This window comes from Penicillium diatomitis, assembly GCF_028827545.1.
Source record: "Penicillium diatomitis strain IBT 30728 chromosome Unknown utg000004l_segment0_segment0, whole genome shotgun sequence".
NCBI classification, from domain to species: domain Eukaryota; kingdom Fungi; phylum Ascomycota; class Eurotiomycetes; order Eurotiales; family Aspergillaceae; genus Penicillium; species Penicillium diatomitis.
Window position 1 is genome coordinate 1581712 of NW_026623176.1, and position 16830 is coordinate 1598541.

The following is a 16830-nucleotide window of genomic DNA, read 5'->3' on the forward strand; positions in this document are numbered from 1 at the left end:
GTACAGAATAATGGGAAAGACAGAAATTCAGGTCAACATGAAATTCTCCAGTGCTATGCATAAAACAAATTCACTCACGGATGTAGGTGTGAGTCGAACAAGAACTCCAAAGAAAGGGAATGGTATGTCGTATCGTTGACAAGAGCTGGACAATGACGTTGAAATAACAGTGGAGGACAAAGGAGATAGAAGCTAAGACCTCCGGGAATGAGAGAACATGAGAGTGGAACGTAGCTCTTCGCCAGACGGATGCATATCAGAATGAAAATGTAGTGAACGGTAGAAATAAAGAACGAGGAATGGAAGATTGAGGAAGGGGTGAATTGGCTTTTTGGGCGCCTGTGCAGGTGATACTTGAAGACAAGGGCCTACTGCTCGCTAGCTCTGAGCAAAGCGACAGCTGCAGACTGGGCTCTAAGGCCTCCGACTTCTCTCTTAAGTCGGAAATTCTCCTTCTTTAGACGGCTGATCTCCTCCAGCGCATTACTCAGTTGGTCTTTGAGGACGTCTTCAGCGCTGCCAGACCGAACATCTTTCGCTATCTTGCTGAGTTCTGCATTAAATCGGTCGTAGAGTGCTTCATTCTCTGCACTTGCTTCGCGGTATAGCTCGTCTAGCTTTTTGACGCGCTTTTCGCTAACGACCAAGGAGGACTCTAGATCTCTTTCAAGGGCTGAGGTTCGATCGTTGTATTCTCCAGCCATGGAATTGAATCGCTGTTCAAGGCGTTTGAATCGGCTTTGGAGATGAGGTTTTGTGTCAGGAGATCGACGTTCTCTGGGAGTATCCACTGTATCCTCCGCGTCATGGCCCATCGGCAACTCAAAGTGGACTATTTCGTCACCTAGAGCTTGGAGTTCGTTGTGGAAGCTGGCCTGACCAATGGCTTGATTGTGTTTTTCCGCCTGCACACGTTCTCGAAGCTAGCTCGTATTGTTAGTGACTTTTCACATCAATGGGTACCGGATATCGCTTACTTTTTGAGGACTCTGCATTCGCAGCTTTGGCGGTCTTTGCGAGGAGGAGGATGACTGCGGCCGCCTAACCTCGGTACCATTTGCAGGTGCCCGCTCTCGGAGTGCAGGGGTTCGTTGAGGGATGCTGGTCGCACGGGATCGCCGCTTGGACTCTTGGGGAGGCGATCCAGCATGTTGAAACTTGGACTGAGTCGATCGCTCTCTTTGAGGCACTTTGGGGTCGACATTCTCCTTCCGGCTTGGAGTTGCAGGGCGCGTAGGCGATGTTTGGCGAATAGGAGATCCAAGACGACCAGGAGAAGGGGCCTTGGTCGGTGACGTAGGCCTACTTGAAGAGGTTAGGTAGCTGCTATGAGGTCGGGGCTGACTAGCAGGCGTGATTGATTCTGTTCGCGGTCTGTTCGACGGAGTCGCTGGGCGCAGGTGCGCGATAGAAGAGACATGCGAGGTGTCAGAAGACGCCGTATCGGGGCGAAAGTCTGATAAAGAGCTCCTTCTTCTCCTTCGAAGCTTCACAGCACCATCGTGAGATATGCCCCGAAGGGATGATAGGGACGGCGGCTGCCCTTGTCCGGTACCCGGCCTAGAAATTTGCTCCTCGGAGGAGAAGCCATATGGACGCTCACGGGATGTTGGTCTCAAGAATCCTAAGCGGCTATCTACGTCCGTAGACTTGGATCGAAGTAGAGAGCCTCGTGGAATGTTCGGGTCAGATTCGCCTGGACTGGATTTCTTGCTGAGGGTGCGTAGAATTGACGCCATTTTGCTCTCTCCTTCAGCTTTGGAGCTGTCTTTATGAAGATTGAATCCAAAGCGTCGGCGGAAAGAAGAGCTATTGGAGCTCACTGACCCCTTGCTCGTTTGAGGTGATTTACTCCGGTCAAAATTCAAGGCGCCTTCCACAGATGACCCGTAAGGGATGAGCTCCTCAAACAGATTGTCGAAGTCGTCCACAAGACGATCCAGGAGTGACACATGCTGTACAGGGTCCCCGTCTTCTGTCAGGACTTCTGCAAAGGCAACCGTGAGGGCGCCACGGTCACCATCATTTCCAGACGCGTCGAGAAGTTCAGCAAGGAGTCGAGTGATAGCCGCCAAGGCTCGGCAATTCTGTGGGTTGGTGTTGACCAGAAACTTCCGGAATTGCTCCTCGAAGTCCCGGGGAAACATATTGTCGAAATGTTTTTGAAGATTTTTGAGTGCTGTTGAATCAATGATGGGCCCCATATTCTCCCTCCAGGCATTTCTCATGAATGTCTCGAATGCAACGAAAAGAGTATCCACGGGAACCTCGGCGGCTGCTTGCAACTTACTGGGATCCTCCAGTAGAATGTTGTAGAGCTCGTTGACAAGTGCGCGATCCGCATGTTCTCGATTACGCAGCATACGCCCAAGAATGTTGCCACTGCGAGATTGTAACGAGAGAATATAAGCAGCAAACGTCTGTTCTAAGGACCGCAGCTGACCATCCGGACCTCTGGCTCCAGAAACTTCCACCATAGAAATTCTGCTTGACTCCTTGTCTTTGTCCTTTTCCGGTTGCTTTTCCTTACAGTTGTCCTTTCCGGGAAATGCAGATGGAAGGGTATTGGATCTGGAAAGATTGATTCGTTGCGGTGACATTTTCGGAAATTCACCAAGCAAGGTAGCTGAACTGGGGTGTTTGACTGTAGGCACAGTCTCGCGACTGCCTCCCAAGAAATTTGAAATGAGCTTGGTGGGCGAGGGAGGTCGGAAGCTGCGTGATGATTTGACTTGCATGACTAAAGCGCCCGCAATGTAACGAAGAATCTCATAGTTAGAACTGATCAGAGGTTTCATCAGCTTTGTGTTGCGAGCGCCGTTCAGGGGAACGAGAAGCGAATGTACTATAAACCCATTAGCAGCGCGCTCAAACTGGCTCAGCGCCATTGCACACATACATCTTCGAAGAAGTGTCGGAACAAACGTGTCCACGGTCACTAAGTCCGTCGACGGAGAACCGATTACTGAGTCAATGTCAAGCCTGAACTGTTCGTTGTCGGAGGAGTTTATCGACATGACGACATCTGCGTTTGATGCTTGAAGAGTCTCGGCCCACTCAGCTTTTGGTGTATCGAAGAGCATTCGTATGAACGGCGCCGGCCCCTGTTCTAGAGCGACGCTCTGCCCATTCTCATAGACGCACGCTAAAATACCGGTGTTGTTGGCTGGCGAAGGAGGGCTGCGCAAAGTCCATTTGCCCCCCTCCCGCTGTTGTTCTGGAAATCGTCCCTCAATGCGGGCCTTGGTGATTTCTTCAATCAACTTGCCGACTTTTCCTTCGTACAATGCCGTCAGTTTCAAAGCGACAACGTCGTCGCTACCTTTTGGAGAAGCTGCACTCGGGGAATGTGTCGTAGGTATTATGTAGAGTAATCGACCGCAACCCGATTGCATGCATCGCACAGAGTGTATTTCGAACACTTGCGCAACTTTGAGGTCAGCGCTTGGGATTGATGTCGGCGTCTCGCCATTCGACGATGCCGCGTCGTCGATATCGGCGAGCAATCCTCGTGCGGTTACGCGACTGCCCACAGATTTAGAAATCAGAACGAGACAGTTCTTGTAGAGTAGCATAATGCCGGCAGCTGGTGCCGAGGTCCGCGATTCTAGATTATATGGCGGCGTAATCTCATTAACATCCACGGCGGTGATCAGTCGACCTTCGGGAAAAGACTTCCCTGACCAGCCATCAACAATCTCCCTCAGCCGTCGAAGGCTCTGCACATGACTAGATGGCGATCCGTTATCTAGGGCGCAGATGTCCTTGACAATATCTCGCGCTTTCAGCAAAGGCCGAACCGCAGGATGAACCAGCGGCAGACTGCCTGTCATGGTATCGATCAGCAGACTATAGCGGGGTAGCCGCTGGACAGGTTCCATCAGCAGGGAGCGTAATCTTTGTTCTCCAGTCTCGTGCACGCGTCGAGAGAAGCTCGAGGTTTTGTCGCGCATGAACGAGTTCAGTGTTTGGGTGAAGCCGTTGTGCGCACGCATGTAATCCGCATACGGCGCTGAGAATCGGGGTAACCACTCCAGCAACTCCCGGGCGAACTTGGTTGCGCCGATGGCATCTTTGCCGTCCCGCGAAGAGCTTCGATGTGCTTTGGAGGCGGGCAGTTCGGTATCTTGACTGATATCCTCCAAAGCATCCTTCTCCGTCTCCTCCAGGATGTTCCTGATCACATCGAGAAATCCTAGATTGATGTCCAGAATCTCATTCAAAGAGGGGGGGGAAGAGGGCCTCCAAAGCTTTCTCATCTGGACTGAGGCTCGTGGGTTCTCTGCGCTGGGCCTTTTGCCGAAATTCTTCCGCGACCTCATGCACCAAGGTGTACACCTTGGCGACATACCGTTCCTCCGTATCCACAAATTCACACATGGTCAATCTCAGGGCCTCTTTTTGACTCCGCGAAAAGATTCTCGACTTGCTGACATTGGTCGGTTGTGATGGCGCCCGCTTCAGCCTGGAGGTAGGCAGAAACATCGGCTGACCCAGAGCCTCGATGAGTTGTGTATATGGGCCATAGTCCAGTGACTGGGTCATTTCAATGTCCGAGCCAGCGCTTCCTCGCCGCTGTGGACAGTGTATGAGCCCCGCAGGCAACACCACATCCATGTCCACCCAAGGGATCCTCCTTTCCTGACAGGCACTGCGAACATCACGTACAATCTCGGACGGGTTCTCGACCAACTTCATGTTATTCGCCAACTCCGCAGCATGCACATCATCGAAGAGCCTTGGGGGCCTCTCGCCCTGTCGCAGGCCCATTCGGGCAGAAGCTGTCAACTGCTTCCTCACGGGTTCCGACAATTCAGCGAAATACTTCAACATGCTAACAGCAAGTCCTCGCGTAATGGGGTCTCCCTGTTTGTCGCGGGGCAAATGGTTGACGGCTGCGTAGAGGGGTGCGGCGGGGGAGATGGTGATTCGAGAGTAGCTTTGGAACCCAGCGGGCGTGAAGATGTGCGCCTGGATGCGCGAGCTGCTCACGGTGGCGTTTGCTGTCGCGACAGGTCCATAGAAGATGAAAATGGAAGATAGATGGGTATCAACGGCATGGTAGAGACTGAGGTATTCTAGAGGCAAGTCCGCCATTGTGGTGCCTCCCGGCGCATTCGTGTTGAGTGCCATGGCGGGAGTGTGTGTTGCACCTGCCGTTTCGCGATTATGGCGCTCCTCCACCGATGGCGATCGTGTACCGAACTCCCGATAGCTCCGAGGAAATGGTGGCGTAAAGAATTAGAAAGAATCAAAGAGCGTGGTGAAGTGGGAAGGGGGGGGCTCAGGTTGCGCAGTCACGACGAAGCTAGAGAAGACAAAGAGCATGCGGAGAAGAGAGCATTGCTGTCCAAATGAATGGCGGTCGTACTATCTCGAATGTCAAGAACCTCGACAGAGAAGGTAGATTAGACAGATATCAGAAAAGAAAAAAAAAGATAATGTAAATTCAAGGAACGAGTGGTGTAAGTGGTTGTGGAAATCAGAAGAGAGAATGTGTGTGATATTCCACAAGGAGGGGCGCGCAAAGCAGGAAAGAGAAAGAGAGCGGATTGTTTCGAGGGGGGGGGGGGGGGGGGGGGGGGGGATGGAAAGTCGACTACCAACACGATGAGATGGAGATACGCGGGTGGAGTGCGGGCAGCGGGCGACAGCCACGATTTGGAGATGGAGACCCAGGGCTGAAGAAGGGATGGCTGTATGACTGCATTACTGTGGTGATGATGGTTTGATCTTGGATTGTATGCCGATAAAATGGTGACCTTGGATGACTCGAGCAGTCAGTTGATCACCTGATGTTGATGTACCTCTCTCAGACTCCTTTGCCATGCACTCGACTCAAACTCTCCTCTAGACCGTATCACGGGCTAGTGCTACTACTTCTTTAATGGTTGAGGCACATCAACGGTAACTTAACCGATCAAAATTCAGAGGACTACCTGGAACAGGTACAAATACCCGCCCTCCAGTTTTACCAGCTCTGACTCATCTTTCAAACACCGGGACACGCAGCGAGGTCAGAGATATAGCAAGACCAGCTTTCAATCCTCAGCATGGTTACCAGACTACCAGTAAGTGAGGCGAGAAGCCGGAATATTCCCAGTATCCAGAGCAATGGGTCAATAGTACTGACAAGACCTTAGTTGGCAGTGGGATGGGTGATCGACTCGAGCTACCACAGCAATAATCATCCACTACAGGATGCTTAGCGCCCGCGATGGATGGATTACCTTACCTCCCAAAGTGGAGATGATCTTCAGGAATCTCAAAGCCGGTTCGAGCCGTATTCATGGAAGATACTATAGTGTACACTCCCACTTCAGAGTTCAGACCCTCTGTAAGAAACAAACTATGTCCGGATGTACGGGCAGCGAGGTCCTTCCAGTCATCCATCGTGGTCCAATGTGGTCCAATGTGGTGTTTGTCAGGCCAACGCGTGCCACCACAACCGTTGCCCAGTGCACATGCAAGGCGGATCAATATGACCCATCACATCAGCACCCCTCTAGGTAGGAAGCTAATGCCTGACTTACATATAAGGTCTTAGAAGAACAACCTAAAGTTGTCTCGGAGGGTTGTACAGTAAGTCTTGTTTCAAATGTGCCGTGCTACTACTGTACATTCCCTGGTTTCGACAACCCCTCGGCGGTCAGGTTCTGGAGCAAGAGTGGACATTCAAGCGCAGGGATTACTAGTACAGTCTGAGGTAGTTACCAACTGACCCGCTACGTTAGAACAGTTTCTGTAGGATTCAAGCTCTGTGCAACCTTACTAAAATGTGCAAATCTACAGCTAGAAGTAGAGGTGCCCGCTAAGGACCTTTTCCATCAGTGCCACTACCTGCCATAACCTGCCATATGGCTCAGTTGATAGACTTGACATACACAATCGATGCTCGATAGGTAGATGCTAAGTAGGGGACGCTCTCTTTGGTACGAGTCATACGTGCCCGTGGCCAGATCGATACCTTACACTTTTAATTGTCAGCTTCAGATGTAATGCATCCTAGAGCAGAAGTGGTGGTTGACATACTTGTATTCTTTCTCCGCAAGGACTCCGGAGAGTAAGTAATCCAGCGAGCGTGGGATCCATCTCAGTAGTGCCCAGTATTCACATGTCATCCACCAGGGGTCCGCACCAGCGTATTCATATTTAAGCCTAAATATGATGTAAGTAGTAGTTATGTAGTATGTACATACCTACCTAGTCCCGGTCGCGTAAGACACAAGAAATGGAACAAGGCTATTGTCATGTGCTGTCACGCTTCCAGATGCATCATTTACAAACAGGTCGCATAACTTTAAATATACCGATCGAAACAAGCTCTAGGATAACATCAGAATTGCAGGATGAAATGCCATCCTCCATGGCGTTTGTTCGATTGACCTCATCTAAGCTAATCTTCCACTATCATGATGATTGATGGGATTCATGAGTTGATGCCACGGGCAAGTGCTCGAAAAATGTTTTGCTCGAGACAAAGTCTCACGTAGGACAACTACAAGTACAACCCCGACCGCTGTCCGTGCCTGAGGAGAAGCTTCACGACTCGTATCCGATAAGCAGGATAAGCAGAATGCCCCTGTGGAGGGCGGTGAGCAAGCGGGGGAAAACACTAACCCCGAAGAGGCAATTAGCAGCCGTTGGAGACAGAGAGACCAGCTGTTTGTTCGCCGCATTCAACGGTGACACGCATTACGGAGCGCATCTCGAGCTCGAGATGCGGGATCACATCATGTCTGAACCGCTCACCATTGCAGTTGATCCGGTGGCACTGGTGACCACCGAATGTATCACCGTCACCTCGTCCATGCGGAAACAGGCTCGCTGGGCGCACTCCTCCGTCTCCGCGATCCTGGGCGGCAATGGGGGCTCACGGCTCTATGAGCAAGACACCTCAACACCGTCCAGTCCACGCAAGAGTAGTCAATCGTCCAGAAATGGAGAGGAGGATCATGTGCTGGCCAGCCGATGGGGACTTCGGGGGAAAAAGGGCAAGAGCTTGCAAGACAATCCGTTGATGTCGGCCTTCACCCGTCTCCGCATTGATCTCAAAGGTTGCAAGGACATTCGAACATTCGACACACCGGCCCTTCTGCATCCATTCCTCCAAGTCGTCCGCTCATCCTCAACGTCGGCGGCGATCACATCTCTCGCATTGGTCGCCATTACCAAGTTTTTCTCTTACAATATCATCAACCGAGACTCGCCCCGCCTGCCTCTGGCCATGCAGTTGCTCTCCGCGGCGATTACACATTGTCGATTTGAAGCAAGTGATTCCTCTGCAGATGAAATAGTGCTGCTCCGTATTCTAAAGCTTATGGAAGGCATGCTATCTCGGCCAGAAGGCGAGTTACTGGGCGACGAAAGCGTCTGTGAAATGATGGAAACCGGGTTAAGCATGTGCTGTCAAGGTCGACTGTCCGAGGTACTGCGAAGATCCGCAGAGATGGCCATGGTCAATATGTGCCAGGTCATATTCAGGCGACTTTCACGCCTCAATCAGCAGGCAACACCCGGCCCTGACCTGCTAACAGATGAACGCAGCAGGCCAGACGGCTCGCAATTGAAGATGGATCCATCGGTGAATGGCGACACTGTGACGTCTCAGCATCAATCGGCGATCAGCTCGGATACTGCAGGCCCAGAGCGTGTGGCAGTGACCCGTGAAGGTTCCTCAGAGCACAGACCTGGTGAGGAGACCGTCACTGCCACTGCGCGGCCTATCTTGCAGGATGATCCTGACGTCGAGCCAAAGCCCTATTCTTTGCCCTCAATTCGAGAATTGTTTCGTGTCTTAATCGATCTTCTCGATCCCCACAACCGACAACATACCGATACCATGAGGGTAATGGCTCTTCGAATCATCGATGTTGCTTTGGAAGTGGCTGGTCCGTCCATTGCTCGACATCCCAGCCTAGCTACGCTTGCCAAAGATGATCTTTGTCGTTATCTTTTCCAGTTGGTCCGATCAGAGCAGTTAGCCATTCTCACTGGGTCCTTAAGAGTGGCTGGGACCTTACTGTCTACCTGTCGGTCTGTGTTGAAGCTGCAGCAGGAACTTTATCTTTCCTATCTAGTTGCCTGTCTCCATCCGCGCGTCGATATTCCTCGCGAGCCGGGCATTGATCCCTCGCTCTACGAAGGGGTGCCCCGTGCGCCGAAGCTCGTCAAGCAGCCATCATCGCAGACGAACAGTGGACGATCGACGCCCGTGCCCGTCAAGGATCGGCAAAAGCTTGGCATGGAAGGTGGCTCGCGACGACCGGAAGTTCGGGAAGCTATGGTGGAAAGCTTAGGCTTGCTTCTGCGGATTCCGAGCTTCATGGTCGAATTGTTTGTCAATTATGACTGTGAGGTTGACCGAGCAGATCTATGCGAGGACTTGATTGGTCTTCTTTCACGCAATGCCTTCCCCGATTCTGCAACGTGGAGTACTACCAATGTGCCTCCATTATGCCTTGACTCTTTATTGGGCTATGTCCAATTCCTCTACGATAGAATGGACGATGAGCCCAATCAACGGGACTATCCTCCGTTGGAGCGCCTCCGAACCCAGCGGCGAACGAAGAAGCTCATTATCAAGGGTGCGAATCTTTTCAATGAGGATCCCAAGGCGGGAATTGCCTACTTGGAGAGTCATGGTATTATCGAGGATGCAAAAAACCCAGTGCTTGTAGCCCGCTTTCTCAAAGGCACGGGTCGCTTGTCGAAGAAGGTCCTTGGCGAATTCATCTCGAAGCGTAACAATGAGGAATTGCTAGATGCATTTGTCGATCTCCTGGACTTCTCCGGCAAAAACCCCGTGGAGGCTCTGCGAGAGCTGCTGAGCGCGTTCCGTCTGCCGGGCGAGTCGCAGCTGATCGAGCGCATCATCACGACCTTTTCCCAAATTTACATGGATAAGGTTCGAAATGAGGCAATCGCAGATAAGGACGCGCTTTACGTTCTCACGTATGCGATCATCATGTTGAACACCGATCTGTACAATCCGAACGTCAAGGCGCAGAACCGAATGACTTTCCTTTCCTTCTCAAGAAATCTTCGGGGCGTCAACGACGGCAAGGATTTCTCAGAAGAATTTCTCCAAGAAATTTATGATTCCATCAAGGATAATGAGATCATTCTGCCTGACGAGCATGAAAACAAACACGCGTTCGACTATGCTTGGAAGGAGATGTTGCTCAAATCTTCGACCGCTGGGGAAATTGTTGTAGGCGAGACCAACGTCTACGATGCAGAGATGTTTGAAGCAACTTGGAGGCCAGTCATTGCAACCTTGTCTTATGTTTTCATGTCTGCATCTGATGATGCCGTCTACTCCCGGGTGGTAAATGGATTTGACCAGTGCGCCCAGGTTGCAGCCCGCTATGGTTTGACGGAGTGCTTCGACCGGATCGTTTCTTCACTCGCGTCGATCAGTACATTGGCAACCGCCAACCCGCCCAGCACTGCTCTGAACACTGAAGTACAAGTGGGCAAGAAAAGCGTTATGGTCAGTGAGCTAGCTGTCAAGTTTGGAAGAGACTTCAGAGCACAGTTGGCTACCGTGGTCCTCTTTCGAATCCTTACCGGCAACGAGTCCACGCCGAAGCAAGCGTGGGAACCCGTTGTTCGCATCCTCAGCAATCTTTTCATTAATTCTCTGACTCCACCCTTCGACTCTCAATTGAACGCGGAATTGGACGTGCCGCCTATTCCTCTTCAGCCGCCATCGCAAGTCGTGGATAGAGACGGCCGTACCAATGAGACAGGTCTTCTCTCCGCGTTCACCTCTTATCTCTCAAGTTATGCAGCGGATGACCCTCCAGAGCCTTCCGACGAGGAGCTCGAAAATACGTTATGCACTGTTGATTGTGTCACGGCTTGTTCTATTCCAAAAATTTTGCACAATATCAAGTAAGTGGCCCTCGTTCATGACCAACGTTTCTCGCTCACACCGGACAGGTCCTTGCCTGTATCCTCATTGGAGCCCCTTGTCGGCGCCCTCTTGTCGCAACTTCCCGAGGAGAATGCGCCCGCCGTCATTGTGGTCAAACCCGAGCGTCCGAGCCATGTACCCCGACCCTCGGGCTCCAGGGTTGATCCTAACCGACCCAAATACGATCCATCCATGATCTTTCTCCTGGAATTAGCTACTGTTCTCACCCTCCGTGACGAGCAAACACTCTCCATTCTCGGAGAATCGATGGCGACGACTCTGCAAACCTTCACCCGTGACGTGAAGAATCTCCACCCTCTAACTATATCTCGTATTCTTTCATATCTTCTGAACCTGCTCAGGCTCAGTCACGTAGGTTTTACCCGCGCAAATCTGGACACGCAATTGATGTTTTCTGACCCTGTGTCATCTCAGAGCCAGCATTTCCTTCGAGTTCCCGTCATTCTCCACACCATTTCTGGGTATGATCAGGAGATTTTGGAGGCCGTTGCTGTGCCGACTATCAAAGGCCTGTCGCGATGCATCTCCCATACTGGTCGTCTGCGGAACGAAATCACGATTTCTCCTGACTTTTGGTCTGTCTTGCAACGTCTGCACCAGCATGAGGAGGCTGCTCCTTTAGTCTTTGAGTTGCTTGAAAGCATCATATACTCCATGCCGGATATTGTCACGGCCGATAATTACGAACTAGTGATGTCGCTTGCGAACGACTTTGTGACGGCTGGTCATATCGGCTCTATTGATGAGCGTCAGAGAGATGCCCATGCTCGACGAAGCAAGGGTGTCAAGCCACCGAAGGCGAGGTATGGAGATTCGCAACTCTCAGGGAGAGTAAATATACTGACTCGGTAACAGCGAGAATACATGCGTGACGAGAGCGATCAAATCGCTGGGCCTAATATATCATTTGACAGGGCGGGTTCCTGCGTTGGTCAAGCAGTCTCACCTTGAAGAGCGTGAAGGTTGGTCTATCTCGTTCGCGGAGCTTGTGCAATTCAATCTGACAAAATATATTCTCAGCGTGGTCGGCGTACTGGTCGCCAATCTTCGAATCTCTTCGTGGACAATGCACGAATCCTTGCCGGGACGTTCGTCATCACGCTATCTCCACTCTGCAACGAGCCCTTTTATCCGTGGACCTAATCTCCGGTGACGACAAGGAGTGGAATGCTCTCTTCGATGACGTCCTTTTTCCGCTAGTCTTGCGTCTCCTTAAGCCCGAGGTTTACCACTCTGACCCCGTTGGTATGGGTCAGACCAGGGTACAGGCTGCAACACTAATCTGCAAGATTTTCCTCCGGTTCCTGGATCAGCTCCCCAATCGGGAGGGCATGCTTCCACTTTGGCTTCAAATCTTGGATATCCTTGATCGCATGATGAACAGCGGCCAAAGCGACAATCTGGAAGAAGCGATTCCCGAAAGTCTCAAGAACATCTTACTTGTCATGGCTGACGGTGGCTACTTGATACCTCCATCTCAGGATGCAAGTAAAGAGCATATCTGGCTTGAGACTCATAAGCGCCTGGATCGATTCCTACCGAATCTCTTCGTAGAAGTCTTCCCTGATGCAGATAAGGAGCCAGGGAAGTTGCCAGTCGAGCCAGTCATTGCGTCGCCATCTCCACAAGAGGGTGTGAATGTGGGCGGGTCTCAGGGAGAAACTTCGCTGCCACAAGAAACCGCTGCTGAACATGAAAATGAGGCTGGTTCACCTGTCACAGTGAACAACTAGCCCAAGGCTCAGATATCTGCCTTGAAATCTTGGTTCGGATATTCAACCGCATGGCCATCCTGAGTCCTTTTCTCTTTTAATTGCTTCAATTATGCCCCTTTGAGATCGGGGATCCTTGAATTTGTGAGACTGATCAACAACCTGTGATACCACCCAATATTCGCATATTGTATGCTCTCTGCATTTGCAATTACCTCAGTCAATTGCATCCATTAATGGGAATCTTTCATGTGGTTGGCACAGAAAAGCTGTGTCGACGAAGAGTAAATCGGTCAATTTGCAACTTGCGTTTGATTCTTCACCATTAATTGGTAATTTTTGTCCTAGTACTTCTGCCGGGCAAACCCAGCCTCGCAGCCATTCTGGTAATAGATATAAACACCGTGTCAGATCGATTAAGAAGACCGTTTTGACACGGAGTCACTGGCATGTTATAGTAATAGCCGAGGGCCCGAGAGTACACGAAGGTAAATACACAGTCCTTCCACCGGACGTTGGTTCCCATACCATCTACCGAATCGGGGCTCGAAGTTCTGCCGGCAATTGATATTGTTTGAAGGATCCACGCACCATTGGTACATGTAGGGCCATTTGAACGGCAGCCGATGATTGCACTCGGAACTAAGGGAAATGCTACGAAGATTCCATTGCGACGGGCCAGGTCAAATGAGTTTATAATAACAGTGAAACTATGAGGAACACCCCAGTCTTGAATTGTATTCAAAGAAAAGAGACTATTTGTAAAGATCCTCCAGAAAAAGATCTTTGGCTGTCCGTTTGTCTTATACAGATACTCTAATCGGTCTCGTACTTTCCAATTCAATTTGATAATCTCTGAAAAATGCGAAATGTTAGTCATGGAGGCTTGGCTTTCAAGAGGGTCAGGTGACCGAAGATTCCTACTCCATGTCTATACGGGTATGGACCTGTGTGGGAGCTATCAAGAAAATTGGCGAGTTTGTATATTGTCTGATCAGCGCAGTCCACTCCACACTAATCCAAGGATGCGTATTTTTGGTATGCGAGTCGAAAAGCGGGTGGGAAACTTGACGAACATGGCGCTAACGTCCTCCAATAAGAAAAAAAAAAAGAAAAGGATCTCAATGACACAAGCAAAGAATCCGGGAGCGCCTTAAAAATTGAGTTGACAAACTATGCTGCATTGAAGATCCCAGATCATGCAAGAATGCGCGAATATCATTGATGGGCGCCGGCCATGAAGCAATCTGGGACAAATAGCAAATTGGAAGTGTTGCCAGGGGACACGTGACAAACTATTCATCCATGTCATCATCCAAATCAATGGCATCAGGGTTAGGCGGGGCTGCAGGCTGCTCCTTGCCAGTAGCGGATGGTCGATTGCCGCCTTCAGGTCCAGTGCTGGCTGCAACAAAGCCCACGGGAGCCCGAGCCTCGCGCTCAAGGGCAGCCATCGCATCCGCACGCTCGGAATCCTCCTCGCCGTGCGCCACCGTATCTGATTGAGCACGTTGCTGCTGGCTGCGAGCAATGGCCTGCGAAGCGATGAAGTTGACATCGGTACTATTTCATGAAGTCAGCAAATCATGTTTCTAATCTGATAAATGGAACTGGGGGGATGTGTCGTACTTGTATTGGGCTTGAACACTTCGTTTGATGCGAAGCATCTCTTTGAATGTATCTTCGTTGCCATGTTGCACCTCGAACGCCTCCCATTTCTGCCAAAATGGCGCATTGGTTCGAGGGTCGCAGAACTGGGATGCATGTCCGTAAATAGCGCGAGCCCGGTCGATTTCTCCAAGTCGGCGTTCCATTTCGGCAAATTTGAGACACATTTCTTTGGCCTCCTGGTCGGGCAAGGCAGCAACAGCTCGCTCATAAATCGGTCGAGTTGAAGTGAGCCCGAAGTTGGAGGCGGATTTGGTAATGTAAAACTCAAACATTTCGAATCGGTCCTCATCGGATACCTCTCGTGTTGCCCGCTCATAGATTCGCATCGCATGCCGGGCGAGTCCTCGCTCCTCCTCCAAGTTCCCATACATCAAGTACAAAGGCTTGGCGAACTTGGGTGGGCATCCATCCAATGCTTGCTCGAAAAGATCTCGAAGTCGTTCAATACCAATCTTTCGGTCCACAGCCTTTGTAAGATATAGATTCCAGAGCTCAAAAGCAACCGGATAGCTGAAGAGATCCAGACCCCGCTCGTAAATCTTGAATGAATCTTCGAAGTAACTGTTTTCCTCCAAAAGATTCGCGTAATTGACCACGGTCTGAGGGGTCGCAATACGCAGCTCGAAAATGCGCTCATAGACCTTTCGGGTCTCTTCCAGCGATGAGACACTTTCGACAAGGTCAACATAGAAGCTCCATAACTTCCAGCTCTTGTGGACTCTCTGTTGTGGCGAGAGCGTCTCGTCAAAGTAATCCACGGTAGATTTCTTCGGCGCTTGAGTTGCCTTGGCCATGATCTCGACGGCCCTGTCGAAGTTCTCCCCGCGAAGCTCCATCTCCGCCCACTCGCACCAGGTCTCTGCGAGCTCGGCAACGGATTTGAAAGGAACTTTGACAGCCTTGTCGAAGATGACTCGTGCAGTATCCAAGTCGTTGCCTTCTTCGTAAAGCTTGGCATAGTTGACCCACAACTCTGAAAACTTCCCATGCGCCTTCTTTGGGTTGATTGCTGCAATTGCTGCGGTGTAGGTGTTAACAGCTTCTTGCTTATTGTCGCCCCATAAAGCCACTCGTTTTTCCCACTCGATGACATTATGTGGATTTTGTCGCAGCAAAACATCATTGACAAGGAACGGTCGTCGGTCCATGAGCTGTTCAAATCGAAGCATTCGAAGGTCAAGGTCGAAATCGGCCTCCTCGTCCGATTTTCCCTTTTCTGAACGAGCAGCCGCAGCTTCCATAAGATTTCCGATGATTGACTCCTCAAACTCGACATAGGAGTCAAAGATCAGAGTAAAGTCACGTACTGTCATCACAGTAGTAATCCCCTCTTCAAAAACATCTCGAGCCTTTTCAAAGTTGCCCTTGGTGATCCAATAGGTGGCAAGACCAGCCCACAATTTTCCTCTCTGGTCAGCGAATCTCTCGATTCCGCTGCGGAGGATTGCGTCCACGTCGATGCCGACCTGAGGCCCTGTTTCGATACTTCTGGCCTTGGACACGAGGAGGTCAACCATCTCGGTCCACAGCTGGAAAGTGCTTTTGCCGTTCTTAGACTGGAATCTCTGGTTGTCTAAGATGTTCATGAATACCTTGATGGCTTCCGTGTATTTTCCCATCTCAACTAGCACATCAATGTAATCTTCTGCGTTCTCAGGGTGGATCTGCATGTACCGCGCCCAGATTTTGACGGCGGTAGGACCGGATACAGAGCGCGCAAAGCCCTTGAAAAGTCGCCAGATCCGGTTGTGTTGAGTAACAGGCAATGCGCGGAGGGCACGATCAAATGTGCGCCGGGTGTGTGTAACCAAAGGCTGCAGAAGTAGGAATGACAGGTACATCTCCCAGATGCGAGGCATTTTGTTCAAAAGGACCAAGGCTTGTTCGAACAGGGCATTGACCTTGACGTACTCGGGACGGTAAGCGACTGCATTGCGGCCTTTCAAATGCTTCGTCCGAAATTCAAGATACTAGAGTGGGACGGGATCAGTGAGACGTGTGGTTTGGTGCATGCGACGAACAGAATCACTCACCATTTTCCATAGCTTGTATGACCGTGGCAACTTGCGACATGCTCGCTCCATGACCTAGTTGCACAAGAATACGTTAGGAACCGTGTCAGGAAGAGGCGCGTAGGGGCCGACATACAAAGGCCTGTTCGTAAAGTGTGCCATTTTGCTGCTTGAACTCGATGTAAGCCAGCCATGGCTTGATACTACCAGCATCGCGTAGTAGGTCTTGCTCATAGACCGTGTCCTGATCCGTCTGTTTGCGGGGTCTTGTCAGCAACCACTCTTGGTTAACGACCTGAAAGACACCTACGATCAGATAGAAATCCGGCCGGGACGCAGATGGTCGGTCCATTTCTGCGTGTTGCCGGTGCGATCTCGGGGGCAAAAGTGTCCCTGGCATTGCGCCACTCTGATTGAGCGAGATATGATCAGGCACAGCAGATGCTCAGTATGAAAACGTTGTAAACGCGGAGCACATGAGCTCGTGCGCGAT

At 50.9% G+C, this 16830-nt stretch overlaps 3 protein-coding genes across 3 annotated transcripts; 1 reads left to right on the forward strand and 2 right to left on the reverse strand.

Annotated features, from left to right (window-relative positions):
• Positions 1 to 368: 368 nt before the first annotated feature.
• On the reverse strand, positions 369 to 5133 carry N7539_003838 (putative Rho guanyl nucleotide exchange factor; the record flags this gene model as incomplete). The annotated part of the gene is made up of 4 exons (XM_056933440.1): positions 369 to 923; positions 978 to 2845; positions 2900 to 4293; positions 4352 to 5133. The coding sequence occupies 4 exons, from the start codon at positions 5131 to 5133 to the stop codon at positions 369 to 371; spliced, it is 4599 nt and encodes a 1532-aa protein (XP_056790981.1).
• A 2602-nt stretch (positions 5134 to 7735) lies between these two features.
• Positions 7736 to 12675, forward strand: N7539_003839 (uncharacterized protein; the record flags this gene model as incomplete). The annotated part of the gene is made up of 5 exons (XM_056933441.1): positions 7736 to 10899; positions 10948 to 11293; positions 11357 to 11745; positions 11798 to 11904; positions 11963 to 12675. 5 exons carry the CDS (start codon positions 7736 to 7738, stop codon positions 12673 to 12675), a joined length of 4719 nt encoding a protein of 1572 aa, XP_056790982.1.
• Positions 12676 to 13949: 1274 nt separating this feature from the next.
• On the reverse strand, positions 13950 to 16689 carry N7539_003840 (mRNA splicing protein SYF1; the record flags this gene model as incomplete). The annotated part of the gene is made up of 4 exons (XM_056933442.1): positions 13950 to 14217; positions 14284 to 16295; positions 16359 to 16412; positions 16474 to 16689. 4 exons carry the CDS (start codon positions 16687 to 16689, stop codon positions 13950 to 13952), a joined length of 2550 nt encoding a protein of 849 aa, XP_056790983.1.
• Between the last annotated feature and the right edge of the window lie 141 nt (positions 16690 to 16830).